Source organism: Nipponia nippon, unplaced genomic scaffold (genome assembly GCF_047370975.1).
Source record: "Nipponia nippon isolate SJK-2023a ecotype South Korea unplaced genomic scaffold, ASM4737097v1 scaffold_23, whole genome shotgun sequence".
In the NCBI taxonomy this organism is placed as follows: Eukaryota; Metazoa; Chordata; class Aves; order Pelecaniformes; family Threskiornithidae; genus Nipponia; species Nipponia nippon.
In genome coordinates this window covers 8,338,604-8,365,762 of record NW_028262340.1, presented here as the reverse complement: position 1 = coordinate 8,365,762, position 27,159 = coordinate 8,338,604, and the positions used below count along the sequence as shown (strand labels likewise).

Sequence of the window (27,159 nt, the reverse complement as noted above, 5' to 3'; positions counted from 1 at the left end):
AATGCCTATTTTCTGTGTGCAACTCCGGCTTTGAAAAATATCATATGGAAAGACTATTTTGAGCTGGAAAAGCTGTTGTGGTGTTTCAGCAGAGCTAGGGTTTGCCTTTTCCCACCCTGCAGCACAGGTAGTGCTGTGGGAACAGACGTTCAAGGACACAGCAGCTCCTCTGCCCTGCGAGAGGAAAGCACAGCGTGCCATAGAGCTGCCCGTCTCACCAGGAAGCTGCACCAACAGCAGATGAGAAAAGCACAACATGCTCAACTGCGGCTCCCACAAGGATGGGGGCATTTCCACCTGGAAATCTCAGGAGAGTTTCTGGCTACAAAATTTCTGCTGGAAAATTAGACACTTAAAAAAAAAAAGTCTTCCCTCCAGACTCATGGCTGAGATAAAGGGAAGACTTCAGAGACACAAATGGTGTTTACTCACCTCGTTTGCATCCGTATCTTAGAAGAACGAACCCCCTTATCCTCTTGTCTTTTTGTTTCCTACCAAGACCCTATTGTTGCTGTGCTCTGTCTTCATTCATGTGGTTGGAAAAGTAAACAGAGAATAGATCTTGTCGGATACAGGTGGATGGGTCCTGGGAAGCTGGATGTAACCAAGTAACAAGGATCCTAGCAACAGGCTTGATTGGGAGGATTTAAAGATAGAAACAAAAGTAGGAGCGAACCAAACAATAGAAAAATGCCGCCTCCTTCCCATACACAGCAGACCCCGAAGCAGCACGACTGATACTTCGATCAGGCAGCCACCAGCAGGAGATAAATCAGTTCCAGGCAGGGAAGGATGGTTGGGTTGCCTTTTTTTTTTTTTCTTTAAGGCAAATAGAAAGTATCAGACACAGATGAAGATTTTTTAAAACACTTTTACAGTTGTCAGAGTTTTGTACAAATCAAAGCATCCCTTTTAAAATCTCCATTATTACAAACATACAAAGAAACAATGTTATCACTACAAATCATCAGCTACTCAACTGCATGATCAATTTATCACAATTAAAAAAAAAACCCATAATAGTATGTACAGGGCCTTCCTCCCTCTATTTATTTCTGTATCTTGAGGGAAGCGAAAAAGCAAAGCCCCCATTTAAAAAAAATCCCACCAATGCACCTCATTTTCTAAAAACATGTGAAGTATAAAATTAGGCAAGTATTCTCCTGCTGTCACACTCTGGTAAAGTGTAACAACTTTTTTTTTTTTTCTTGTTTTCACATCAGAAGTCTCTTAAAAAAAAAAAAAAAAACAACAAAAAAACCAAACAAAACACATGGCAGAGTGTCTGATGCTGCAGCGTGCTCCTTCCATGCTGGAAGCCAACATCATCAAAAAAAGTGCCTTTGAGTAAAGTCATCTTTAGTACTAAAAAAAGGATGAAAAAAAATCACAATCTCTAGTTAAAAGCTTAATAAAAACCCTGACAGAGCAGGCAGCCCTGTATCAAAAAGGATGATTTTTCCTCTTCGCTACCTACCTTCAGCACCGCTCAACTAAGGTTTCATCCCCTACTCCTCTGCCCCGAGGGTCTCCAAACCCTGAGATGTTTCTTCACACCCTGAATGGAGCTTGGTGCCGGCATGCCAAGGAGTGCTCCTGCCAGCTGAGAGCTGCGTGGTGCTTCCCCCCCCCGCAGTGGCCAAGTGCTTTTTATCCCCCCGACCCCAAGGGACGCACTGCAGACTGAGCCTGGGGAGTGCCCACCCCAGCTAGCCTCGCTGGAAGGGTCTGTGGCCTCTGTGCTGTTTCCGAGAAGCACATCCCTGTTGCAGGGAAGTTCCATAGCCCTTTTATTCTGCTGGCTTTTAATCAGCAGTGAGAAATGTCCCTGGAGAGCCTCAAGAACCACTCCCCGGCTTGGGTCACTGCCTCAATAAGCGCTTTCCTGGAGCCAGCCTGGCCCCTACTTCTGCATCTGGAAGGGAGCAATGGGGCAGGAAAAGGGGGAGAAGAGGGCGAGCTCAATCTGGGGACTGAGGGGAGCAGAGGGAACATCCAAGCCTTGAACTCTCCTCGTGTAAAGAAATGGAGTAAGAGATGCTTGATCACACCAAGCTGCACAAGTCATCAAAGCCCCAGAGGTCACTAAGTAACCAGGGCACTGAGGGGGGATATGGGGTGGGTCTGGGTCTGTATTGTCACACTCTGGCTCCCAACCCAAAAGCTATCGTAACAAAACAAGAAAACACAAAACCAGGCAGTTCAGTTTGCCAAGTTGGCATAGAAAAGAAGAAAAAAACAAAAAAAACCCTTCCAAGATAAATACATAGCCCCCATTTTGGAAGCATCTTCAAAAAGCTGGATCAAACGTTCTCAGCAGTGGCACAACCTTCCAGTAACATCTGTTGGGCTGGTGATTTATCGGCTTCCTTTTGAAGAGGGAACAGTTCAAGAAAAATCAAGCTCCCACCACACGCAGCTCCTGTCTTATCTGCGTAACAACTGGCCACGGCTATTGCCTCACAGCAGCAGGTTTGGAACCAGCAAGAAGTCTCTAATGCAGCAGGTTCCTGTTTGCTAATGGAAAGGGTTGGCAGTGGTAATAACCGGTTAGGAAAAAACTTCTTCCAGAAAGCAGTACTTCGGGGGGAATTTAGGATGGCTGGGACCTCTCCCCGTGGATCACCATGATACAGACTGGTATTCCACAGAGATCAAAACCAGACACGCTCAAGCATGCTGTCGAAAGGCAACACACACCAGGTGTTTCCATCAAGTCCACGGCAGTGGGATAGTGACAACACTGAGGTTTTGGCTTCCAGCGATCAGGCAGGCCTCCTAGAATCCTTGGCTAATGCTGGGGAAAGTTCCCAGACTGGGGGTTTGGTTTTAAGGGGAGGTTATTGCTCCCGACTTCTCAGGCTTTTTGCCCTTCGATAGGGCAGCTGCTTGCTTCAGGAGTTCTCTGTTCTTGGCCTGGAAACACAGTGAAAATGGGTATTTAATGGCACGGATCATCATTAGTTCTCGGGATCCTAGAACTGCCTGGACAGAAGCTGCTGGCATCCTGCTCGCAGATGAAAAAGGAGGTAGATGTTGCTGCATGGCACCACAGCACGAGCTCAAGTCCGGCATCTCATCTCTACCACCTAGAAAGGGCTCCTCCCATGCCTCCCCCTTCGTGTCCCCCTGCTGTAACTGAGAAGTGGGCTGAAAGTTAACAGCTTCCACAGTGAAAGGTGACAAATGCGCAACTCACTTTAAACCAGCCAAGGACACTCACCAAGGTCACCGGGACTGGCTTTCCTTCCTTCCCCTTCCACCAGCCACCGTGCTTTGACAGCGTGAGAACTGATGGAGTAAAACTCTGGTAACTCAAGCCCCCATCCTGACTTGTTTTAGTGAGTTGAAGGCCAGCTTCCCCTACCCCACACTCTCACTCATCAAAATGCAGGGTGGAGCAACTCGCTGTTCTCCAGCTTTGCTTCACCCTTGGTTTCTTCACATGCCACCAACATTTTATCAGGATTCATTGCTGTACTGACTCTGCATCCCTACTAGGAGCTTTTCAAACCCATCAGAGCACCAACATGGAACAACTTAATAGTCTCTCTGGTTTCCACTGAATTAAAAATCATGGCAACTTATGAACAAGGCTCTTTAGCCCTTTTTACCAAACTTCTGAGCTCACTCTCCTCTAGCCTATGTAGTAAGTTATGCTATAGCAGCAGGATAAGGGGTAGAACCCATGTGAAGCCAGATACAGGTCTTCTGCATTGGTTTCCAGTGAATGAATGAATATGCAAAGGGTTATTACAGGAATTAAACCCTCTGCTCCAGTGCTGCATGTGGTAAAGCAGCTTCTTTTACCTCCTGCAGACTGGAAGAATACAGGCACCCCTGCTTCCCCCCCCATGAAAAGACAAGACAAAATAATAAAAACCAAGAGCACGTTCAAAAAGTGAATCATATGAACACTTCAAGGCACCTACAATACACCAAGAGGATTTGAACTTTTATTTTGGAATTAGTGAAGAAAGTTTCCAGAGCTTCAGTCAATACCAGCTGCAGTAAAACATTTGGACACCAGAGAGAGCGAGTTCAGGGCAGTCCCAGTCCGAGCTAAGTACAGAACAGCACAGCGGGCAACAGACATGCAAACCCCTCTCCACCCAGGAGAGGCAGGTGGCTGCAGGCAAACCTGCTCGTGGATCTGATGCTTCCTCTTTCCTTTCAGAACTGAGCAAGTTTAAGGCTGTTGGAAGGTGTCCGACAGCTTTCAAGGCAGATGTCCTCTTTGAGCTACAGCAAAGGCAGCAGCAGGCTATACTGTTCCCACGCACACCAAGCAACCAGCATGCCCTGCCTTGGGAAACCACTGCAAGGAGGGGGTCATCTCCCAATCAGTCCTTGACCTCACAGTCAGGGCTGTCAAGGCAACCAAAAAGTGGTGGTTTGTGCTAATGGAAAATTGTCTATTCAGAACTGGACTAAACACCAACTCATTCTTTGCAGGCTTCCCAAAGCTACGAGACACAAACAGCTCTGGGCTGACACAGGCAATGCCGAGTCAATAACACAGTACAGAGACAGAAGGCTCTGGCTGTCATCAGTCCCTCAAATACAAACCACCAGTGCCTCCCAGCTCACGAGGACTGGGAAGCACATCCAGCCCTCGGCACACCACACACAGATATTCCAACCTTCAGACAGGCTTACAGTGCTTAAGAATGTGCATTGTGAAGGGGATCTCACAGGCACCAGCTTTCTGACAGCAGCTGTAGTCTCCAAAACCTGTCTTCCACTCCGATGATTAACTTGGGTGTGTGCTAATGGAGGAGGAGCTGTTTTCTCAGCAGGAATATAAGCCTTTTGTCTTACCCCCTCCCATTTCTCGTCGCTAGGGCTTTAGATCATTACAAACCCCAGAGTAATTAAAGGGTGCAAAGTTCATTTCTGTGTCTGATTTCTTCCCTGTAACCAGCTCCCCTTTGACCTGATCTCTTCGGTGGCTCAGAATGTATTCATGCTGATAGTCTGCCTAGTGTTTCCATGGCCATGACAAGAATCCTGCTCTCCCTGTTCCCTCGAGCTCAGAGACTTTTTTATTTGGACTACAGAGATACAGTGCTAAAGGAACTGCCAATTGTTTCTTGAGCTTTGTTCTCTCTGGTTACTGGTCACATAAATCACATCAAGAGCTATGTGGTGCAGGGAGCTGACAAAGGTTCTGCAGTCTGGAGAAACAGGCTCAAACCTGATTTTGGCAATAGGTAAAATAAGTTTGATGGTTCCCATCTAGTCCACAGGGGACACAACACAGCACTTTACAATACAGTAAGTCTGAGCCCAAGTAGAGAGCAGCAAGGAGGATATAAATAGGGGTTATGATGCACTGCAGCCTGGTACAGAGCTGGGGAGGGGCTTGCCTGGCAGAGCAGAGAGGCTGTAGGACAGGCTGAGAAGTGTTAGCAGAGCTGTGTGTGCAGAAGCTCATGGGGTGTTCTGATCAGGAGTGTCCTCAGTCACTCCTGGCTACAGCACAGCTCAGCAAATTAAAACAAAAATGCTGTCACCTGTAATTGCTCCATGACCTCCTTGTGCGTCTTCTCCATTTGGTTCATCTTTGCCCTCATCTGCGATTCCTGGTATTGCAGGTCGGCTTTCAGCTCTGTGATCTGCAGATAAACCAGTAAGGAGCAAGTGAGCTGGAAGAAGAAATTAATGCCTTAACCCCAGACGCACCTTGCCACAGAAAATGCCTCTGCAGAAGTTGCGTGAGACTGGATAAGTTTGGAAATGTGCTGGGCTGGGCAGGGGGAGCGCAATGAGACCAGAACTGTATCGCTGAGCGGTGCAGAGAAGCAGGAACAGACAAGGCTGTCTTGCCCCCACACAGAGGTCTCCGAGACAGTGGTCAGAAAATGACCCTTTGTGAAATGAGATCTCCTGGGTGGGTCCACAAAGCCTCTTTAACTTTGGAAAGGAGGCAGCCTGGAAACAGCCAGAAACTCTCTTGCTCACTCCAGGATAAAAAGTCAGACTCCACTGGAGTGTGATGTGCGTGAACATGTCAGCATGCTGTGGGGGGAAGCAAGCCAAGGACTGTACCTTCTTCTCCTTCTCTAAAATCATCTGATCTTTCTGGTGCAGCATCTTTTTTAAAGTAGCCACTTCCTCCTTCAGCTGGGCAATGATGACAAAGTGGTCAGTGCCAGGAGAGTCCAGGGCAAGGTCTGGAGAAAAACTGCAACAAAGAGGAGGGAAAGACTCTCATCACAACCCCTTCTCTTCATTGAGGCAGGGAAACTCCCACAGATGGCACTCGAAGGAGAATGAGAATCATTTCATGACACACACTGTGTCCTCCAAACATTCCTTGAATGCAGGTGTTACCTGTATCCCTGCCCTGGATGCCACATGGAATTTGGGAAACACATGGTATGACAGGCAACAGGGATTATGTGTGATATATCAAGTTGCATTATTGCACGATCAGCATGGATACGGGACTCCAACAGGTGACCATTGGCCAGTCTCTGCAGCAACCATTCAAACAGCAAGGATCTCTTTTCAAACCAAAGAGTTGAGGACAGCAATCAGAGAGCTAATGACACTTTATGTAGCCTCTTAGGAACCCTCTTTGCTCACAGGCAGTCCTTGGATGTACAGCAAAACTTTTCACTAAATATAAACAAACATTCTGGCAAGGAGGGAACATGAAAGAAACAAATAGCCTCAGGTTAAACAAACAAAACAAAGGGAGACACCAAGATTAAAGTCAGCACTGTTCTCAGCAGGGAAAAGGGGTAAAAAGACATGCTGGACTTCTGTATTTTGATTCCACCATGATACAGCAATTTAGGAAGAAGCTTCACTACCACTTCAGAGCAGGAAAAACTCTCTCCAGGAAGACAGAGAAATAGCTGAGCACACCAGTTGTACACCACCAGGTACTCTAAACCTAAGCAACCAGATGAAAACTTATCTGGACATGAGTCACTCCCCTGCACTGGTAATTCACAAATCTCCCTACAAGATACCCAGTGATCTGGGCAGCTATGCACAGTCTTATGCTATAGGAATATTTCAGCTCATAAGATACGATAAGCTGCAGCCACAGGCCCACGGAGTTCACCTGATCTTTGCCTGCCTTCTGTTCCTTACTGCTGTAATGGTAAGCCTGACTTTTATCTCTTGGTGCTAAAAGGGCAGCACATTCCCAGCCGCACACACCTGAAATTGCTGTATAAAAATTTAACAGTAATAAGGCAACAAAGCTTCACCTAGAAGACTACTTCAAGTCTGGCCATTATCAGACAGCACTGCCGCTATAAAGATAAATAGCCAGGGTTACCTGAAGCCTGACATTTTTTTTTTAAAGCCTCCAGAGTAGGTCAACACATGTCCTAAAGCCTGCATTCAGCTCTAAAGCTGGGAGCTGTAGCAGACTGGGGAAGGCATGGTCGGAACCGCATCACTGCCTCTCTCAAGTATGCTGCCACCTCCATGCTTCCAGTCCCCCATCTGTACACCGAGGCAGAGAGTACCGGCTGCTCACCTCACACAGGGGTCTCCTCTAGTGCCTGGAAATGATCCATTTTCTAATTAAAAGCACTGTCTGCACTGATTGGACTGGTTAGCAAGGATGTGGCAGAAGAAAAGGCTCTTTCCACCACTGTGCTGGGGATCTACAGAGGGAAACTAAGCAGGGGCAGCTTCACAGATCTGAAAGTCACTGGGTAGCCCTGCGGCACTGGGAGATAAAGCTTGGCAAAGGAAAACTCAGAACTGAGGGTCTGTAGGAGACAGCTCACGGTGGAAGAGTCTTGTGTGGTTAAAACATGCTGACAGCAGAGCCCACACCATAAGCTGTGGCAGGTCTCTGGGTACACTGGATCTAGCACTGTGCTTGCCATGCTGGGCAGCTCTCAAGTGCAGAAGAGGTTCTGCACACTAGCAGAGAATACCTCCATTTTAAAACTGTTCCCAAGTACAGTTTCCCCAAGTGGAGGCTGTGCAAGATGATGGTGGGTGTTCCAGCACCTTTCTGTGTGCAAGCGTGTTACTAACAGTAGCTTTAATTTCCCACTCAGTGCAAATATGCTGGGGAGGAGAGAAAAAGAAAAAAAAAAAAAAAAAAAAAGAGAAAAAAGCAGCCTCCACAGAGAAAAAAGGCTTCCTCACTGATTCCTTCTGGTTAAAAACAAAATCTTGCTTACACCATTCCTTTGCCCAGACAAGCTTCCCTCCTGCCATATCCTGGGGTGATAAAGAGTGCCGGGAGATGCTCACATTCCCTCCTTGGCAGCTCCTGTTGCAGAGCACACTGTGGAGCCAGGAAGGCAAGAGCCAGCCCTGCCACCCAGCGGGAAGAAGGGACAGGCGGGCCACCAGCCTTCCACAGAGCCACTCTCACACTCAGCAGACCCAGTACCCAACCCCAGGGCTTCGAGGGGCCTCCTCCTGTCCCTGGGGTCTGCACCCACAAGTGGGTGATGGTGTGCTCAGAGCGCCCAGGCATCCCCTCCTGACAAGTATGTGAGCACAGGCAGGTATTTTCCTGTCCAGTTGCTGCAAAATGCACCCTCAAATGCGTCAAGGTGCTAATTAAAGAAACAGCTTCCCCCCCCCCCCCTTTTTTTTTTTTGAAAGACTGACAAGTTAGTAATGAAAGGTTTTTCTGTCTTTAACCCCACATTAAGGAAGCAGCCTGAGACTCCAAAATTAGTAGGAAAACTGCCAAATACAAGTCGCTCCATTCCTTTAACAAACAGATTAAGAATTAAAACAACCATCCAAACAAAAAAAAAAAAACACCAAAACATTTCCCCTACAAATAAACTCCATACCCAGGATCCCAGCCCCTTGGGATAAGTCAGGGGGACATGTGCTCTCCATGTTTGAACAGCCTAAAATGCATGCCTCTAATTAAAGCGAATTGATGAGCTCCCGTTGCTTTCAATGGAGACAGAGGAAAAAATGGAGCTCTTCCAAAGACACCTGCCTCTCTCTATTGAGTGGAAAAGAAACCAAAATGACTGCCTTAAACTCCATGCCTGTTAAATGGCTGAAATTAGGCAAAACAAATGCCAAGCTTAAAGATTTTGCTATTCAAGTCAGGCTAGCATAAAGAGGCACAGACCAGTCTGACTGAACCAGCATCCAAGTTTCACCTTAGACAAAAATATCCCCCATGTGCAAAAATCCATCCAGACCAAGAGGAACCAGCATCTGAACTTACACTTCCTCTAACACTACCAAAAGCAGGCGCAGTTCAGCCCAAGTCCCAGTGCTTTAAGCCTACACCAGGACTTTTCTATACAAATGAGAATCTATTTACTAGATTTTTGAACTTTGCTGCTCAGCATCCTCTGGCATCACTGCCCTCCCCCAGCCAGCTCAGTCAGTAGCGCCCATCATTGCCTGGTGTTAAAAGCACAATTTAGCACCTTGTCTATAGTCACAGGAGAAGGGACTGCATCCTTACAGTCTGTAACACAAAACCACTTCTGGCAGAGTTTGCACAAGAGGATGGGGACACTGACCACTGCCCGCATCTGGACCAGCACAGCACCAGAGGCGGGAGGTGAAGCTAGGGTGCTCACACAGGCAGGGGCAGCCCAGGACAGCGGGATTAGTAGGGCAAGGTCTGCTGCAAGCTGTGCTGCAAGTCACTGCGGGGGAAAGCCACTCTGTGCGCAGCAGGGACAGTGCTGCTCCACCTCACAGAGCTCACCCAGAACGAGCCATTCAATGCCACCCATTAAATAACCACTGGAAATTGCTCAGTCCCCATATCACAGCCACTGGGAGCAATATCCATTCAGAAATACGTAAACAAAAACATACAGAGGGAATTCACTAAGACAGGGTAAAGGAATTCCTATTGTATCCGCAAAGGAGCAACAATTTCAGATAAGCTGGACCCTGTTGGGGGCGTTGCCAAAGTGAATTGAGCTGAAGCGTGCCCAAATTTTGCCCAGCTGAAGGCTGCATCAGAAGTTTGGCTGGAGCCAAGACACGCTGTACAGAAAGTTGCGGCTGATCTCAGCAGCGAAGAGGTGCTGGTTGCGTATCACCCTGCTCCAGACCATGCTGCTGATGAAAACAAGCCTTGCACTGCACTAACTCCATACTCAGGCTGTGACCCAGACTCCAGGCTGACTCTGGGTGGGGACAATCTGATAGAAAACGGTGCAAGAGGGGAGTGTTTTGGGGGCTTCATCCTCACAAAAAAACCCCAGCAACTCCAAAAACACACTTAATGAACCACCATTATTATTCCACTCAAGAAACACAGCCATGTGCCTATTTAAGGCAGCTGCAACTCACCTTTTCTACAGCCTGTTGCTGGAGCTCTTCAGCAGTTGCTAAAATTACACACAGTTTGTTACTGAGATTCATCAAAAAAGGTCTGTGGCAAGGACCACAGCCTTGGCAGGAGCCAGACTGAAAACATCTGACACAAGAGCAAACAAAAATGAAGGCATTTGATTCCTCTAATACAAGCTCCTGATTTGCAAATGAATGGCTGAGCCATTGATGCCAGAACATGGGACCTTTCGCTTCTTGGATACGTTCAAGCCAGTAGGGGTATTACAACGAGTTGTTAGGTCTCAGCCCAGGCTTTAGTGAGCAGATAAAAATATCTGGTGCTGTCCTATAGCCCAGAGAGCAGCCTCAGTAGGTGAGCAGGAGCCTTTCTAGAGGGAAAGCTGCAGCAATACTGATGGGCTGCACCAGTTCTACCAGGGGCCTGTCTCCAGTCTCTCCTCTGGCTCCACCAGCACAAAAGGCAGCCAGATGAATTCTCTGACCACTCCATGCTCAGCAGTGGCTCCCAAGTGACAGTTAATCCTTAAATTTTTCCAACTTTTAACTGAAAACATCGTTCAGATGATAAACGGTCCTGTAGAGCACTCTGTGGGAACCACTGCCCTACAAAATTATTTAAGTTCTATTTCCCATCATAGCATTTCACATATTAACAAACATTGACAAGGCGTCAATAGTAACCATAGGAGAGATGCAATCTGTGATCTTGAAGAAAAGACATTCAAGGCAGGTAGCGATTAATTAATTAACAGTGGCTTTAACAGACCCTTTGGCACTAACGAGCCTGTGCTCTGGTCCATGCTCCCAATTCACTGCTGTTTGGAAAGAGATCCATCAAGAGGGACAGTTTCCATGTATGAAGCAGTTCCCAGGGAGGGAGGGCAACAGGGGAGAAAACAACAGGTGATCTCACTTCAGGATGTCAGTGCCTTGAGAAACAGGACAATGGTGGGCACCGAGACTCTGTTGGGAAGCAGCCCACTGCGCCAACGTGGACGGGGCACTCTGGGTAGGGGGACAAAGCATCTCGGGAGAGGAAGGAATGCTGAGAATCAGAGAGGAAAGGCAGGAATGAAAATATGCATGTACAAGACCATAAAAAATAAAAATCCATCTCAATCTCCCGTTTCTGCTAGTGACTCCCATTCTGCTGCACATGCAGCCCATGTCAACATAATCCAGCACAAACTGTGACAGCAGAATGGGATGGAATGCTTTCAAGCAAAGCTGTTTGCTTATCCCTCCCCCAGAAGACAGGAGGCGAAATAGGAGGTAGGTCTTGATCCTCTCCTCTGAGGCCATCTCCCTGCAGATCAGTCTGATAGCCCCGAAAGTACAAAAGCTGCAGACCTTGACTCTATGGCGCAGCCAACAGCCCCCCTCTCCCTGTAACTGCAGAGAGAGGATAAAGCTGATCTGGCTGCATTTTTTCTAACTGTTGGGGAGCTCAGCCAACAAGCAGTTTCTATGCTAGCAGGTATAGGTGCTAGGCATTCTTTTCCTCTTCAAACCTATGTCTAAACGCAAAGTAACACTGGCCTGCCAGGTTCTGGAAAGCTGCTAATGCAGCCTCTTGAGGTCCCAAAGCCTGAGATCCCTGCTCTAGCATAAGAGCTTCCTGCTATTCGCACAGATCTCTGCCTTATATAAACTTAGCAAACAAGACTGCCCACCCACCGTTTCCCCATGTAACAGGCTCACCTGTCACCATTGGCAGATATGGCATCAAACTTGGCTTTCTTCTTTGGGATTTCGTTCTGAATAGAAGAGGTGGATAAGGTTTTCTGGCTAGAAAAACAAGGAAATTATATGTCAGAACATGAATGACTCGCAGTCTAAGACAGAGAAGCAGATAAATATTCCCACCCACTTTGAACCTATTAAAACAATATTTCCTAGCACAAGAAAGAATGATAAAAAAATTCGTTCCTTGAAGAGTAGCTGGAGACTAAACAGAAAACAATGCATCAGTCAGATCAGTACATAGGTGAAGAACTCATGCTTAAAATCTACATTTCAATCATTAAATTTTACAAATGCAATTTAGCCTTAATTGTGTACAAGTTCAGTAAGTTGAATCACTAATCAGCACTGTCACACTACAAGTCTACTCCAGCACAGTGGGGTTTGCAAACTAGCAAAGCCTGACTTAACCAGATTCTCCTGAACAACAGACAGCTGCCAAAACCCATCACCAAGGTACTGAGCCCCCAAACACTTCTCCCAGTTACTTTAGGAAGCGTATCTAGGGAGCGTGGAGCAGCCAGGCACCCTGTTCGCTCACCCCTGAGGCAAGCTCACCCTGCACAACAAAAAAGCTCGTACAGGTTACCTGTTATAGTGGCTGCCACTGCTGAGCCTACTGTACTGTTCCTTCTCTTGCAGGCTTGCCCGGGAAGAGCTGCTCAGGTGTTTGCACTGCTCTTTGGTCTTCTGTAGGACCCGTTTATAGGACAGCGTGCATAACCAGCACAGCAGCTTTCCATCCACCTGGAAGGTGAGCGAGAAAGAGAGGGGGAGAAGTTTTGGTCTTGCTTCCTGCCCACAAACCAAACACAGAAAAGACAAGAAGCACCTTCAGGCTTAAGATCACACACAAACAAGCAACAACTCAAAAAGGATCCCTTGAGTGCCTGGAAAGGGTAAGAAGTGCATCTGGCATGGCTGGTGCAATGCAGACAGTACTCATTAATAGCAGCTAATGTATTGTAACTACAGTCTCTGCCAAACTTTGCTTACAGACCATCTTATAGCACCCATTCACCAGGACAGGCTAACTCTAGTGGGATTTCCGTCAAAGCAACGCCAAGGAATGGTACATGACAGGGTAGTCACTGGAGACCAAAACCACAAGGGTCTCTGCTCAAGGAGGATCAGCAGGAGGACAGGGATTATCAGTGCAGCATCCCAAACGAACAATAGGTGTTTATAGCCTGCAGGAAGCAGGCCTTAGAAGTACACATCTAAGGAGCACTTATGTTGTTTAAGCAAAGGGTGTGCAGAAGCCATGGAATGGGTTTCCTGGTGGAGGTATGACACTTCTAGCTCCTCAGGCTACAGCACAAATATTGTTCCCCATCCCTCTCCCCGAGCAGGCACCTCATATTTCACTCAGAGGCCCCTTCTCCTTTGCCAGCCCACCTACCCTTAGGCAGAATTCAAGAGAACTTTCTCACTAGATCTGGCAAAGCAGCAGAGGGGCTCAAAGATTAAACAGCTCGAAAACACAGCTCCCACAGCAAAGCTCAACTCCAGAACAACACTTTACAACCAAGAGACGCCCTTTTGCAATACTAGAGAATATGTGAAGGAGATGGACAATCACTGTGATCAGCCCTTTTACCTTTTCGGCTTCCCTTTACAGAAATACTGACCTTCTTTCTATCATCCTTCCGGTCAAATGCACACTGCTGCTTGCACTGTTCACAGGAGTGCGGAGGTCCATACTTCTTTTCAGAATTTGTGCAACGCTGGCACTTGTTTCCAATAAATGCTGCTATAATGTTGCAGTACTGACAGGGTTTTGGCTTTAAGAAACAAGAAGAACTGATACAGCAGTGCCTTCTAATGACATTAATACATTGCTCTTTCCCCTTCTCCCCATCACTTCAAAACTTTTATTTCCCTGTTCCAAGCTAACTATAATGCTGATCCAGGAGACATAAATACATTTGGACCCCTCGTCTCTAGCTAAGCATATTTAGCCGTGGCACCCAGACCATTTATCAAGTGCTATGAAATCTTTAGAAAATGTGTAACACCAAAGTAGAAACAATCAAAATCTCTTTTTCAGATTTCAGACAAGCGGGAAAGATTTATCACTGCTTCCTGCAGCAATCTCAGTTTGTGTAAGCACACTCTCGTTTATATTGGATATCAAATAGTTCATTTCCTGGCCTAAAATGATGCAGAACTGCTCTTTTCCATACTAAGAGAAAAGGTAAAAGCTTCACACTTGAGGGACCTGTGTTATTATTGATCAGTCATGCTATTAAAACAGAACCAGCCCATAAACTGCTCCGGGATTCAGCAGGATAAAGACAAGAAGGATGAAAGGAAAAGAGGCTGGTGAGAACGAGCCCTGCTCACTTACTGTTCCGTAGAGCTTCACGTTCTGAGCGCACTTCTTGCATATTGTGTTGGTTTTGCTGTTAAAAAGGACAGATCATTCTATTAACACTTCCCCAAAGAAAATTAAACCTCTGTGGTTAGGATCTCAGTCTCCCCTAGGCTCCACCTCTAGTGGCAAGACTGTATTCATCTTCACTAGGGACTCTGATATCAAAGTGCATTTCCTATCCCCATCTGGTTGAGGATAATTTGCCCAAAAGTGGTATTACTAGGAGGTATCTTTTAATTAAGGCATCCTCAGATGACACCAGTTTTTTGTCCTTACAAATACAGGAGTCTGATCACCAGCTAACTGGCAGCAGCCGTGATTCAGCACTGGTGACAGCCTCAGTTCTGGAGGAGGTCTCCTCTGGATGACAAGGTTAAGGCAGGTCAGGACAGAGGTGCATTTGTCCAACAAACACAGGAAAAGACACCCCACACAATGCCTGCATGCAGCTACTGGGTTTACCAATCCTTCCTCTGTAAGCTACATAACTTGCAAAAATGCAAAAAGACAAAAGCCCAGCTAAAGGAAACACAGTAGGAAATAATTTTTGGATACCAGAAATCAGATAAGAGGAAAACTCGTGGGAAGATGCACCCAGATCCTTCACTGGAAGATGCATCTGAGCACTGACCAAAAATAAAAGCCAAGTAAAAGGTGCAAATTTAAGGACACCGCAGAGGCACACTGACTCGCCCAGCAGACCTTTGAAGAAGGCCAAAGGTCCCCCAGGTCTTCCACAGCAACAATCTACAGGTTAAGGCTCAGTCATCGAAGGTGTGGAAGCATTACAGTTCCCTGGGTGCGCCTGTTCTAAGAAAAACATTGGTCTCCCCAGGTCAGCGGGCATTTACCTTTCCTGCTGGAATTCAGTCCTGCAGTAAGTGCATTTAACAATGGGATGCGCAATCCGGCACTCCTACAACAACAGAAGTGTTCGGTGAGACCCAGTGCTTCTCCCGCGCACTGTTTCCCGAAATCCCAGATCACCTGCTGACCTCCGCTCCCACCACATCCACACACATCCATCAAACTCAAAACATTTCCTCCCTGTACAGTCATGCTGCTCTTACAAGGGTTGAGAGCAGAGGAAGGGTGACAGGAATCGCATGTGTCACAGGTGAGCCAGAAGTAAACTGAGATTCGTAACGAGGGCTTATTTGTGCCCAACGCCCACAGACAAGGGTCACGGTGGTTGGCCTCACCTCCCAGGGCAGGAACACAGAGTTCTGCCACAGTTATTCACACCTCTGCCCTCCACGAGTTTCCTGTGCCCGGAGTGCCTACAGCCCCTCTCTCCTCTCACCCCATTCCTTGGAGGTTCCCCTACGCCCACCTGCTTTGCCCCATCTGCCTCTGCAATCCCAGACTAACTCAATTTCTTGCCCCCCATTCCCTATCTCATTCCTGATCTCATTCTTCCCTACCCAAACTGCCCCACCCACCCAGATTGTCCCTCAAGACCCACCCCCTCCTTCAAGATACCATAAGACCTCCCCCAAATGTCCCCAGACCCTCCCAAACACCTCAGCATCCCCCAAATGCCCCAGGCCCCTCCCCTTACTAACAGCCTCCCTCGCAAACAGCCCTTCAGTTGTCCCCAGGCCTTCCCTCATGAACAGCATCCACCTCCCCCTCGATGGCCCCATGACTCCCTCTCCAATGCATTCCAAATACCCCCAGCACCCCCAAACAGCCTTCAGTGCCCTAAGGTCCTCCTGACAAACAGCTCTCCTATTAGCCCCTCAATACCATACCCCCCGCCAACAGCCCCCAGGCTCTACCAGCTGCCTCCAGCCCCTCAAAACCTCCCAAATCCTCCCAGGGCCCCACCCACACGGCCCTCAGCTGCCCACCCCCTACCCTCAGGCCCCAAATAACCACTCCGAGGCTCCAGCGTCCCCAGGGCCCTCCCATAAACAGCCCCCCAATTACCCCCAGTCCCTCTAAAAGCGGCCAGCTCCCCCCCGCCTACCCTCCCTCACACACAGTACCCCAGTCGGCCTTTGCCCCCCCCCCCCCCCCCCCCAAGCAGCTTCCTCAGACAGCGACCCCAGTCCCCTTCCCCCAAGTGCCCCCGCCGGCCGCCCCGGACCTTGCAGAGCTGCTGGCCCTGGCTAAGCGCCTCGAAGGGGAAGCGCTGGTGGCACTTGGTGCAGGCGTAGAGCGCCGCCATCCCGCCGCCCCGCTGACAGGCGCAGCCCAGCCCGCCCCGGCCGCCCGTCCCCGCCCACTCCCGCCGCTCTACCCTCTCCATTGGCCACCCTCCGCATCACTCACGCCCTTCCCGCTTCTCATTGGTCAAGATAGCAGTCACTCTCGGGAGGGGGCGGAGCGAGGCCGCCTCCTCCCCCCCGCCCTTTCCCTCCTCGGGCGTTGGGGAAGGGGAAGCGTTGACGTCACGCGGGCAGCGCTGCGCGCACGGCGGTGATGCAACCGCCCGCCCCGCCCCGCCCTCCGCGTGACGCGAGCCGCGGGCGCGCGCGGCGCTGTGGGAGGTCGCGCGAGATCGCGCCTGGTGGGAGGGGGGCTGGTCCAGAAGGCCTTGCGGGAGGGGACCCGGAAGTAGGGCCGGGCCGGGGGCTGAGCTGGGCTCAGCTAGGCCAGGCCTGGGCCCGGACAAGGGGCTGAGCTGAGCTGAGCTGGGCCGGGTCAGGGTTGAGGGAAGGGCGAAGGAGGGGGGTGGCAGGGCTAAGCCAGGGCAAGGCGAGAGGGAGCTCCCCTGGCCGGTATGCGTTAGGGGAGGGCAGGGTGAGGGGATGAGCAGGCCCGGAGGAGGCAGGAGGCTGGATTAGGGCAGAGCCGGGCTGGGAGGAGGAGGCCTAGCGGGGCTGGGTGGGTGAGGAGCTGCTGCAGGGAGGGGAATGCCTTCTGCGGAGGTGGGCGAAGGGGAGTCAGGTCTGGAGGAAAGAAGGAAGCAGAAGATGCTGGGGAGGAGTGGGTGTCTCCACCTTCAGAGTGGAGCGGAGGGAGAGCAGAGCCACAGGGGCTGCAGACAGAGGCACGGCAGGGGCAGAGGGAAAACTGTGCCTGGAAGCTTGAGGGAAAGAGAATTGGAGGAAAAGGAAGGGAGAATGAGGTGGGAGGTAGCATCTGCAGCGGAAGGAAAACCTTCACGTGAACTCATTTCCCTCTTTGCTCTGACTCCAGCAGCTGCTGGCCTGCTGCTAAAGCAGCTGCTCATCTGCAAGTCCCAGGCACAGCCAAGACTGCGATTTGCATGGGTGGATCTGCCTCTGGTTTGGGGCAGGGTCAGCACTGCAAATTGCAGCTTGCTGTGTTTACACCACAGCTTGGGTGCTGGAGTTTGCAGCTCCAGACGCTGGGAAGATTTTCCCCTGTTTCATATCAGGTATGAGGCTGGACTCCGGTCACTGCAGCAAGGGCAAATTGTACACTACACACACACTGAATAATTGCTCTTTTTTTTGGAGTTAAAAGTTCACTCTGTAGATCCAAGATTGAGTGACCAAAAGGCAGTAACTACTCACGGTTGTGTTCATAAACCTGCAGCAGTGTGATCCGGTCCCGTTTGTGCCTGTGTTGCCTGACATTCCTGTGTTCTTACACCCTGCTCTCTCTCAGGCCATCAGGGATACCTTGGAATCTTTGGGAAACTTCTTTCCCCACCTTTTTTTACACCAGATGACAGACTATTCCCAGTCCAAGCTTGTGCAAGTGGTGAAGCTGAAATAGGAGATGCTCGCTGCAGTGCTCAGTCTTTCCCAGGAAGGACCGGGGGAGTGTCTTGGGTTTTTAGTAAGGCTGCGTGGGTGTGCATATTAAACTGAAATTCTGCTGTGCTTGGCTACCTCGGGGACTAGTTATAATCACCGGGCAAATATGCTGTGTGTAGGAGAAATACTTAATTTCATGAAATTCATTGCATTGTGCTGGATGCTAGATTGTGATTGGGAAATATCAGTCAGTGAAAGCAGAAGGCAGAGCTTGGCAGAGGCGGCGGATGGCTTTAAACAAAACCCTCCTTGCTGCTCAGGGGTTGCGACGCTCTGAGGAGAGGTTCTGGGGGAAATCGGGCGGAGGTGGAGGGCTGGGACTGCCCAGCTTTCTGGGGTTTGACAACACACCTGGAAAATGTAAATGCTGCAAGCGATTTGTTACAAGAAATAAAACCTCCTAAAAGTCATGGGAGGGGCTTGAAAATCTCTTGAGCTGAAGGAAAAGGAACGATTTAGTTTCAGAACGTGAACAACAAACCTGCCAGAGCAGTCACGGTCGCCAAGGGAAAAAACATTTGGCTAAGGAAGAGCATTTGTAAAGCTGCTACTGAAGGAAGTATAATAAGAAACGTTTAAAAAGCCACTGCCTCGGTGATTTTCCAGGGCAGCCTTGCTAGCAGTAAAGCAGTTTCTAGCTTTCCAGAGCTTGGAAGACCATTCAGATCATCTTGGATGCAACCATTTGTACCCCAAAAAAGCTCCAGTTATTGTATTAGATCGCAAAAGCGAGATGGCCTCGCCCTGGATCATAGTCTTTGCCATCCTAAAACCTCAGGGCTCTGCAACACATGTCCCTTCCCTCTGTGAATCACCCAGCTCTGTTCTGACCCAGCTCCAGAGACCCAGACCCCCAGGAGCCCCTTCCCGAGGGGGTAGGGCCCCTTCCCCAGGGGGTAAGAGTGTTGTTGAGAGCTCGTGGTCAGCCCCCCTGGGTTGTCTGGAGCATTTGGGAGCCAAGAAGTTGCCAAAGCAAGTTTGATTCAGCTGCTGTTCTTTGACACCGTCTGTGGTTCTCTGTAAATCACTAACAGATAATATTTTCATATTCTGGCTCTCTCCGTGTCCCCTGCTTTCTGAATAATTACCTTGTTTTGTGTGAGCCGTAAGAGGTTTTTCGCAGATAATTCATCCAGCGCTGAAAGGCAGCCAGCTTTTGGGCTGGAGCACATTTTCTGGCCACCTGGCATTGCTGCACAGAGGTCTGCGCTGGAGCGTAGCTGCCTCCGGAGGGAAGCGCTGTATCCAGGACAGCCGAGGGCAGAGCGAAAAACCAAACCCAGCTGAAATCCCAGCCGCCCTTCCACGGAGAATAATTTAGCTTGGCAAACTCAGCCCACCCCGAATTTCTAGATGTGTAGACAGATTGATCCCGCAGGTCTGGATGCTCTCACCCACAGAAAGGCCGTTTCACTGGCAACAAAACACCTCTTAGGAGCTGTTTGCAGCAGTGTGCTTTGTCTCGGCTCGCTCCCCATGTACTGGCTGGCGCTGGGCTCTGTGAGAGTGGGTGGGTCAGAGCCCAGTGCAGAGCTGGGATTGCCCCAAGGTTCCCATCCCCGCCCCAGGGGATGAGTTGCTCTGGAGCAGGCAGGAGGAGTGATTATCACTGTGCTAGCTCATTTCAGCGAATCCCAGAGCCAAGCCACCCAAGACGTTGGGTAATTGCTGGCATCACTGTGCTGAGGGGCTTCAAGTGAGACATCAGCAGCCCTGGCCTACAGCCTCTGTCACCCTGATGGAGAGCACAATGTCCTCATCTTTAATACGGGCTGGGAGGGGCATCAGCATCTCCGTCTTCACCATAGACAGAGACATTGTTGAGGTGAAAGTCATGGCTGGAGAGACTCACCTGGGAGGTGATGACCTCAACGTGGGCATCTTCATGGATGAATTCGTAAAGAAGCATCAAGAGATCATCAGGCAGGATGCACAAGCTGTTTGGAGGCTCAGGAAAGCCTGCGAGGTGGCCAGACAGGCTCCCATCTCCAGCATGAAAGCCACCATCAGCTTACATTGCCTCTAAAGGGATCAGCTTGCAGGTAGACATTACACATGCCCAGTTTAAGCTCCTGAGCACCAACCTCTTGGTTGACAGATGCCAAGAAGGGGTGGCTGAATAAGGAGGAGCCCCTGAAGGTGTCGGGGGACCATGAGAAATACCAAGGACAGGGCACAGGACTAGAAGCTGGCCACCAAGGACTACCTCCAGTCCTGTGCTTTCAGCATGAAGCTGACCTCTGAAGACATCTTGAACTGCTTCACCCTGCAGACTGAGAAGATGGGATTCTCAAGGCTGCATATGGGAGGTAGGTGCCAAGTCCTCTTGGCTTTCACTCTGGGCAGCACTCGCTCCCCGTAAAGCACCAGCCTCAGCTGATATTTCACCATCAAGGTATTAAATTTGGGGAGTTTCCTGCATAGCTGGCAAGCTGGAAATGCAGAGTATGCAGGCAATGTGCCTCTTCCAAAGGAAACCTTAAATGCATACCTTTAGGCCAGCTTTGCTTTCAATAAAAAGCAGGGTTCAGGGTGGTTGTTCTTTGCTATGCTCTGCAAAACCTGGAGCGACTCCAAGGTTCGGGTGTCGAGGGAAATCTGGAGGTTGCAGCTCACCCAGTCTGGGAGCCAGAACCCAAGGCTCTGGAAACAGCAAACCTCTCTTCAGGTATGTCCTCTCTTATTTTCTCCTTTTTCAAATATAATAATGGTTGTTTTTTAAGTTCCCAGCCATCCTTAACTACCCACGCTCAGAACTGCTATCCCTAATGCCACAAATGCAAAATTTCAGGCTCCTGCTAAATGCTTCCTGGGGGCGCAAAACCTCCAGCTCTCGAAGCCACCTGCGTGTTCAGCAGCAAATTCAGAACATCACCTATCCAAAGGGAGCCTGAAAGTCACAGTTCCCTGAAAGTCAAAGCATGTTTTATTGACTGCAGTCAAGAGAATCAAAGATCTGGAGACCTGGACTCCCACAGAATAAACCACATTATTCCTGCGCAGTGATCAGTTCTGTCTCAGACATGAATTTGAGTCAGCACCCCTGCTGAGGATGATTAAAGACCACTTCAGAAATCAGTACAGCAAATTGTAAAATAAGCAGGTGAACGAGTGAAAGAAAACAAGAAAATATTATGACCACTCGTTGCTCTCAATTGGGAGCAATCACGTCACCTGGAAGGAAGCCCTGCTCCCTGGGTGCCGCCAGACGGTGCTTGCGGCACGGAAGCACGGTGGCTGACCCCGGCCATTTGCTGTACAAGAGAAGGGTGTAGCCATGGGGGACATCGCTTCTCAACTACCAGAAGCCCATTTTGGGGGAAGATGCAGCCCGTGCTCATGCTGATACAAGCCGGGGCTGACTTTTCCCCTTCTGTAGGCTTCCCTCCCCAGCTGCCCAGCTGCTAACTGGGCTCTCAAGTTGGGAAGGCAGAGCCTGGCAGTGCCAACAGCTCTCACATGGGAGCTCTGGGCTGCTCACCCATGCTGCCTGCCCAGCTCCATCCCCAGGGTGGATGTGAGCAGGGCACCAGAGCCCCAAGAATGAACCTTCACACCACACTGATATCCAGCTTGGACACCCTAAGAGCAGCACCGGCCTTGCCAACCCTTTGGCTCTCAATCAGGTTTCCCTGTGGCCATGGGGTTTTGGGGCAAAGCACTGGAGCAAGGGGAGACAAAAGGAGCACAACAGCTCTGGGGTGGCAGCCCCAAGCCCAGCTGCTTCCCAGGAGGTTGGGCAACACCCCCACCCCCCCAAAGTGTCCTGGATAAAATGAGCTGGGTCTCCTTTGGGTCCATTTGGGCTCACTCTAGCCCAAGGGCTGCTGGCAGCAGCATGGAAACCTCCAGAAGCTCTGCTTTCCTCCAAGAAAGGGTGGGGAAACTGAGTCACCAAGCACTGACCCACGTAGGAGCCTGCAGAGAGGCTCAGCAGAGGACCCAGGTGTCCCGAGAGGCACCGGGAGCTGGGGACTGCTCTCTCTGGCAGAGGCAGCTCCTTCTTTGTTCCTGGCATGACACTGGCTGCTGGCATGGGGCAGAGTTCAGCTGGGAACAGGAGGGCCCTGAGCCCAGCCCAGCTTCTTCTGAGAGTGGATTCAGGCTCCCTCCCGCTGCTGGGTAAGGGGATGCTGGCACTTCTGGGGGTGGCACTGAAACCTCTGGGTTTAGGGTACACATATAGCTCCAGGGCTGGGAGAAGACATCCCAGCATGACAGACAGGATCACTCCTATAGGCTTTTATTGCCAAAATGGTAATATACCTCTCCAGAGGGCTGGGAGCATCCTCCAGCCTCCTGGCTGAGCTGCCGCTCTGTCCCACAACTACTTCCCAGGCCCCGCATCCCTCTGCCAGCCCCCCATCCATCCGGAGCTACTGAGGGGGGGACACGGAGGGGACAAGGCACATGTGGGGCTGTGTCCCATCAGGCCAGGATGGGGAAGGAGGCAGCGGTGGCCACACCGCAGTTGTTGTCCTTCATGGCCATGAGTATGTAGCCATCATTTCCCCAGTACGTGGACCAGGAGTTCTTGATGAGCCAGTAGCTCTTGCCATGCAGGACCCCATAGCCCACAGCCAGCACTGCATGGTCCAGTGCCGACGTCTTGTTTCCTGGCCAGGAAGAGAGAAGAAAACAGCAACATCTCAGTCCCCATCCCTTGGAGCTGGACCTTGTTCCTGATGCAGCAAGTGGCCCTGTATCCCCTGGTTGGGAGCTTAGTGGGGAGGTAAATCCCACTCTGCAAATATTTTTGCCTATCCCAGCCCCAATGAGCAGGACATGGAGCCTCCTGGGTTGACTGGACTCACCGCAGCGGGGCTCCTCATAGACGCCATTGGCATAGAAGGCGAAGGACTTGTGCGAGGCATCAATGTTGACGGCCACAGGGCCGTGCTTGACCAGCGCAGCCTTCAGCGCCATGGTGCTGCCTGGCTCCACGCTGGCATAGCCGGCAAGTTGGGCCACCAGCTCCGACTGGTTGCAGTGGCAGTAGCTGTTCTGGGGAGGGGTGGTGTGGTGTGTGAGGTGGCACCAGGGTCCCGGGGCAGGTGAGGGGGGGTCCGACCCAGCCAGGGGAGGGGGAAGGAAGGAGGGGGACAGTTCAGATGGAGCATCCATAAACCAAAGTAGAGCCTCCATCCTCTGCCAAAGGGCTGATGGTTGATTTGGGAGAACCTGGGGGGAAGGACTGGGGAGGGCGTGGCACTGCATCCCCACCCTGAGCAGCACTGCCACCCTCACCTGCCCCAGGTAGGGCCCATAGGACTCTGTGCTGGCAATGCCACCATGCTTCATGATCCACTCGTAGGCTCGCCACTCCTCGCCCCCGTCGCATGCCTGGTTCCCAAAGCCCCAGGAGCAGTCAATGAGGACTTGTTGGGACAGCGGGGTCAGAACACCGGTCTGCGGGGGGGACACATTGCAGGGATGGGGACAGGCACCCTCCAGGCACCCTTGCCATCCTCGTGGGGCATGGCCCCACTCTCACCTTGAGGAAGAGGGCACCCTCCATTGCACCCGTTGTAGCAAAGCTCCAGCAGGACCCACAGATGGCCTGGTCCTTCACAGGGGTCACAGCGCCTGGGGACAATGGGATGGAGACACGTTTAACAGAGCAGTGGAGGATGCTGGCTGTCCCCACGCAAGCCCCAGTGTGCACAGCTAGCCCCCAGCCTTGTGCACGCTCCAGGCTTGCACACCAGTAGCACTGGCTCCCTCCTCACCATACAGCCGCCAGTCAAGGCTCTCGGGCAGGATGAGACCAGCGTAGAGCTCAGTGGGAAAGGGCTGCCCGTTGTTGGGAGCCCCACTCTGACGACGGCCCCGCAAGGCAGCTAGCTCCTGGGGTGTGCGGTCAGCCAGGTGGTTCAGCGCCAGCGTGTAGGAGAGCGCAGCGCGGTTCCTCGAGTGCACGAATCTGTGGCAGAGCAGAGATGCTGTGAGAGGGGAGCAGGGGACCGCGCTAGCCACCCCATCCCTGAGTCCCCCCCAGCCCAAAACCCTGGCATCCCGTACCGCATGTTATGGATGAAAGTGTGCTTGCGATGCTCGTGCTCCTCCTCGCTGCCATAGCTCTTCCTGAACTGCTCCTTGTAGCGGTAGAAGAGGCGGTGGTGGATATGGTCTGTCTCTGGTGCCCTCCCCACAAACTCCTGCATGGGGTTGGCCATGATGCGGTGCTCGGGGCTGGCCGCAGGCCACTGCTTGCACTGCACCCCTGCCACAAGGCACAGATAGCAGCTGATGCCTCCCAAGCGGGGACAGGCTCTCCCAGCCCCCCAGCTGGGATGCACAGCACAGTCACCCCCAAAACCATTGGGGCTGTCAGTCCCATATAGACATGTGCATGTGGGGGGGATCTGCACGCACACCCGCTTCTAGAGCCGGCCTCCGAGCACCCACCATCCCACTCAGCACCCCACGCTCCAGCACGGAGGAGCCAGCACCAGGAAAGCACCTGCATCACCCCAGCTATCAATATCAATTACATTTCTCCCCTACATTTTTCCCAGCCAAACCAATTCACCCAAATTATCAGGCTCTTGCAAAAAAAAAAAACCCTCAAAAAAACAAATTAGAAAGGTGGGAGGGGTGCTGCATTTCTGTGACAACACTGGCCACAGCCTGGGCTCCGAGGTGGCCCGGGACACTCACCCTCAGGGAGATGGAAGACACTGGGGTGGAAGCGGTGGCTGAAGGAGGAGTAGTCGATCTCATACTTGTCGTAGTGGGAGCCCAGGAGGCTGTTGAAGCCATGCACCTCGTAGTGCAGGGGCACGGGGCCGCGGGCAGAGCTGCCCACCCGCAGTGTGTAGACGTTCTTCTTGTGGCCCCAGTAGGAGATGTTCCGCCAGACGGCGCAGCGCTGCCCATGGAAGCGCTCCTCCCGCACCCGCTGAGCACAGCGCACGTGTCGGGGACTGGGGTGCCACACCGTCCCCAGCACTGCACCCTTGGTGAGCTGGGGCACCCAGCAGTGATGGCACTCCACCCACGCACCCATACTGCATCATGCCAAGCTGGATGCAACCCCTCCACCTCCATCACCCATGGCAGCATTCAACCTTGTATTTACCCATTCCCATCCAGGGAGGGCTGCTTTACCCTCGTAGGGACGTAGCCGTCAGACACACTGTACCCATGGGGTTCCTTTGATCCCTCCCCTGCCCCATCCCGCATCCTGGGGGACCATGCCTGGAGCTCACCTTAAAATTCTCCAGGCTGGGGAAGACACTCTGCGGGGCAATGAGGTCCCCGTCAGTGCCGTTGATGCGGAAGCACTTGCGGACGTTGACCTCCATCTCCGTGGTCTCAGGAGTCACCTTGAAGCTGGCACCAAAGGGCTCGATGGAGCCAAACTGGTAGGTGACCACTTGGCCTGGGGATGGGAACAGTGCTAAGGTCAAGCCAAGGCCCCGGATCCTGGCACAGTGATGGCTCCCAGGGCTTTGCTGGGGCACCTGAAGGTCCTGCAGCAGAAGGAGGGGGAAGGTGATGGACGCCTTTCTGCACCTACCGCCATAGTACTCGATGCGGCTCTTCCCCCCAGTGAGGTTGTACCAGGCTTCGAAGGGTTCCCTGATCTCCGCATAGGGCAGGCTGATGACTCCTGTGGGCACAGAGGGGCAGGGCTCGGGGAGCTGCAGGGGGCTGAGCCCTGGGGACATCCCCTGCCCCGAGTCCACAGCCAGGAGGGGAGTGGGGGGGAGGCAGGGAGCACCCCAGGGCCCCTCAGTATCACCTCCTGCTCCCACCCATGGCCAACACCAGCAGCACCCCACGGCAGCAATGCGCCCCAGCCCCTGGGGTCCGTGGGGGATTTGGAGCTTCCTTGGCTCAGGCACATCAGGTGGGAGCCGGTGGCTGGAGGTGCAGGACCCCCTTGGGCAGCACAGCAGCAGCACTGTCCCAGTGGGGTGCCCCATCCCCGAGCGGTACCTGTGACATGGTAGACATCCCCAAACGTGGGTGTTTCCAGAGGAGCTTTGCTCTCTGCTCCTAAAAGAAAAACAAAAGTAAACCCAAACCCTTTTATGCTGCTGATTACCTACCTCTCTACCATAGGGGGGAGACAGCAGTGCTAGTCCCTGGCTCACCGTCCCCTGGGAGAGGGGGACAGACCCAGGGGACCCCATATGGGGAGCAGGGCTGGGAGGGCTCCCAACTGCCCAGACAGGGCAGAGACCAGGGGTCCCCAAGCCAGGGGTCCTCGCTCCTCTGCCAGCCCTCTGGCTGACTCAGAGCCCCTGTGCACATCCCTGCTCTCCCTGGGGTACATCCAGCTCAGGGGCACCCCAAAGCCCCCATGCACGCCCCAGGGCATGAGAGACAACCCCTGTATGCTACGCACAGAGTGCTCCCACTGCCCCTGCACTTCTCTGGGCACTGGGACAGAGTGTCTGCTCTGCCAGGGCAAGGGCCCCCACAGCAGTCGAGGACCACCACAGTGCCCAGGCTAAGAGGCACGATAGCATCACCCCACGATAGGGGCACAGCATACATCCCCATCCCACCCCAAGTGCGGCCAGAGCAAGTGCTCACCCAGCAGCATGGCAGCCCCCAGCACCAGCAACCAGCCCAGCCCATCCATCCTGCACACCCAGCCCACACAGCTGCCCTGCACCCACAGGTGGCTTAAATACCACTGGTGGGCGGGCAGGGAGCTGCCGGCAGCCAATGGGCAAAGCCCCCTCCTTCCCTTGGCTGGGGCTAGACCAAGGGGGAGGCGTGGCTTTATGTTGCCCCCCTGCCCCACCATGGGCACCCATGGGTGCCTTTCCCACCCTCAGCAGAGCGGGTGTTGATGTTGTGTGCTTGCGGGGCTCAGGGCAGGGGGAGCAGGGTGGGACGCAGACCCCCATGGGCACAGGTGCCCCATGGCAGGGCCATGGACTGGGGGCTTGGTGGTGGGTGCTGAGGGTGTCCCTGTGCTCCCACCCACCCTGTGTGGCGGTTTGCAGCCAGGCTTTTCTGTGTGCAGTGTGCTGCAAGCAGGGCAAGCATCTGCAAAACCCTGGGGCA

The 27,159-nt window shown here is 51.9% G+C and overlaps 2 protein-coding genes across 5 annotated transcripts; both read right to left on the bottom strand.

The window, feature by feature from the left end:
* Positions 1-864: 864 nt before the first annotated feature.
* FAM76A (family with sequence similarity 76 member A) lies at positions 865-16,608 on the bottom strand. Of its 3 annotated transcripts, none has more exons than XM_087760627.1 (10): positions 16,491-16,608; positions 15,250-15,314; positions 14,372-14,426; positions 13,653-13,805; positions 12,611-12,768; positions 11,980-12,066; positions 11,192-11,323; positions 6,052-6,187; positions 5,517-5,618; positions 865-2,916 (listed from the first exon to the last, which is right to left on the bottom strand). In XM_087760627.1, the coding sequence occupies exons 1-10, from the start codon at positions 16,569-16,571 to the stop codon at positions 2,830-2,832; spliced, it is 1,056 nt and encodes a 351-aa protein (XP_087616753.1). In that variant the 5' UTR covers positions 16,572-16,608; the 3' UTR covers positions 865-2,829. The 3 variants fall into 3 exon arrangements, with proteins under 3 accessions (XP_087616753.1, XP_087616755.1, XP_087616754.1); XM_087760628.1 differs by lacking the exon at positions 865-2,916 and adding an exon at positions 3,943-4,368; XM_087760629.1 differs by lacking the exon at positions 11,192-11,323 and having other exon boundaries at positions 866-2,916.
* Positions 16,609-21,286: 4,678 nt separating this feature from the next.
* LOC104017826 (digestive cysteine proteinase 1) lies at positions 21,287-26,743 on the bottom strand. Of its 2 annotated transcripts, XM_009470901.2 has the most exons (11): positions 26,680-26,743; positions 26,077-26,136; positions 25,655-25,747; positions 25,344-25,516; positions 24,793-25,033; positions 24,154-24,355; positions 23,862-24,055; positions 23,627-23,718; positions 23,380-23,541; positions 22,947-23,136; positions 21,289-22,748 (listed from the first exon to the last, which is right to left on the bottom strand). In XM_009470901.2, exons 1-11 carry the CDS (start codon positions 26,726-26,728, stop codon positions 22,561-22,563), a joined length of 1,644 nt encoding a protein of 547 aa, XP_009469176.1. In that variant the 5' UTR covers positions 26,729-26,743; the 3' UTR covers positions 21,289-22,560. The 2 variants fall into 2 exon arrangements, with proteins under 2 accessions (XP_087617041.1, XP_009469176.1); XM_087760915.1 differs by lacking the exon at positions 22,947-23,136 and having other exon boundaries at positions 21,287-22,748.
* Between the last annotated feature and the right edge of the window lie 416 nt (positions 26,744-27,159).

Coding starts and splice junctions, on each gene's coding strand:
- FAM76A (XM_087760627.1), bottom strand. CDS start 16,571: ATGGCGGCGCTCTACGCCTGCACCAAGTGCCACCAGCGCTTCCCCTTC. Junction 15,315..16,490: donor AGGGCCAGCAGCTCTGCAAG/GTCCGGGGCGGC, acceptor CTGTTGTTGTAG/GAGTGCCGGATTGCGCATCC. Junction 13,806..14,371: donor ACGTGAAGCTCTACGGAACA/GTAAGTGAGCAG, acceptor TGTTTCTTAAAG/CCAAAACCCTGTCAGTACTG.
- LOC104017826 (XM_009470901.2), bottom strand. CDS start 26,728: ATGGATGGGCTGGGCTGGTTGCTGGTGCTGGGGGCTGCCATGCTGCTG. Junction 24,356..24,792: donor TGTCTTCCATCTCCCTGAGG/GTGAGTGTCCCG, acceptor GCCTTGTGGCAG/GGGTGCAGTGCAAGCAGTGG. Junction 23,137..23,379: donor ATGGGCCCTACCTGGGGCAG/GTGAGGGTGGCA, acceptor ACCCCTCCCCAG/AACAGCTACTGCCACTGCAA.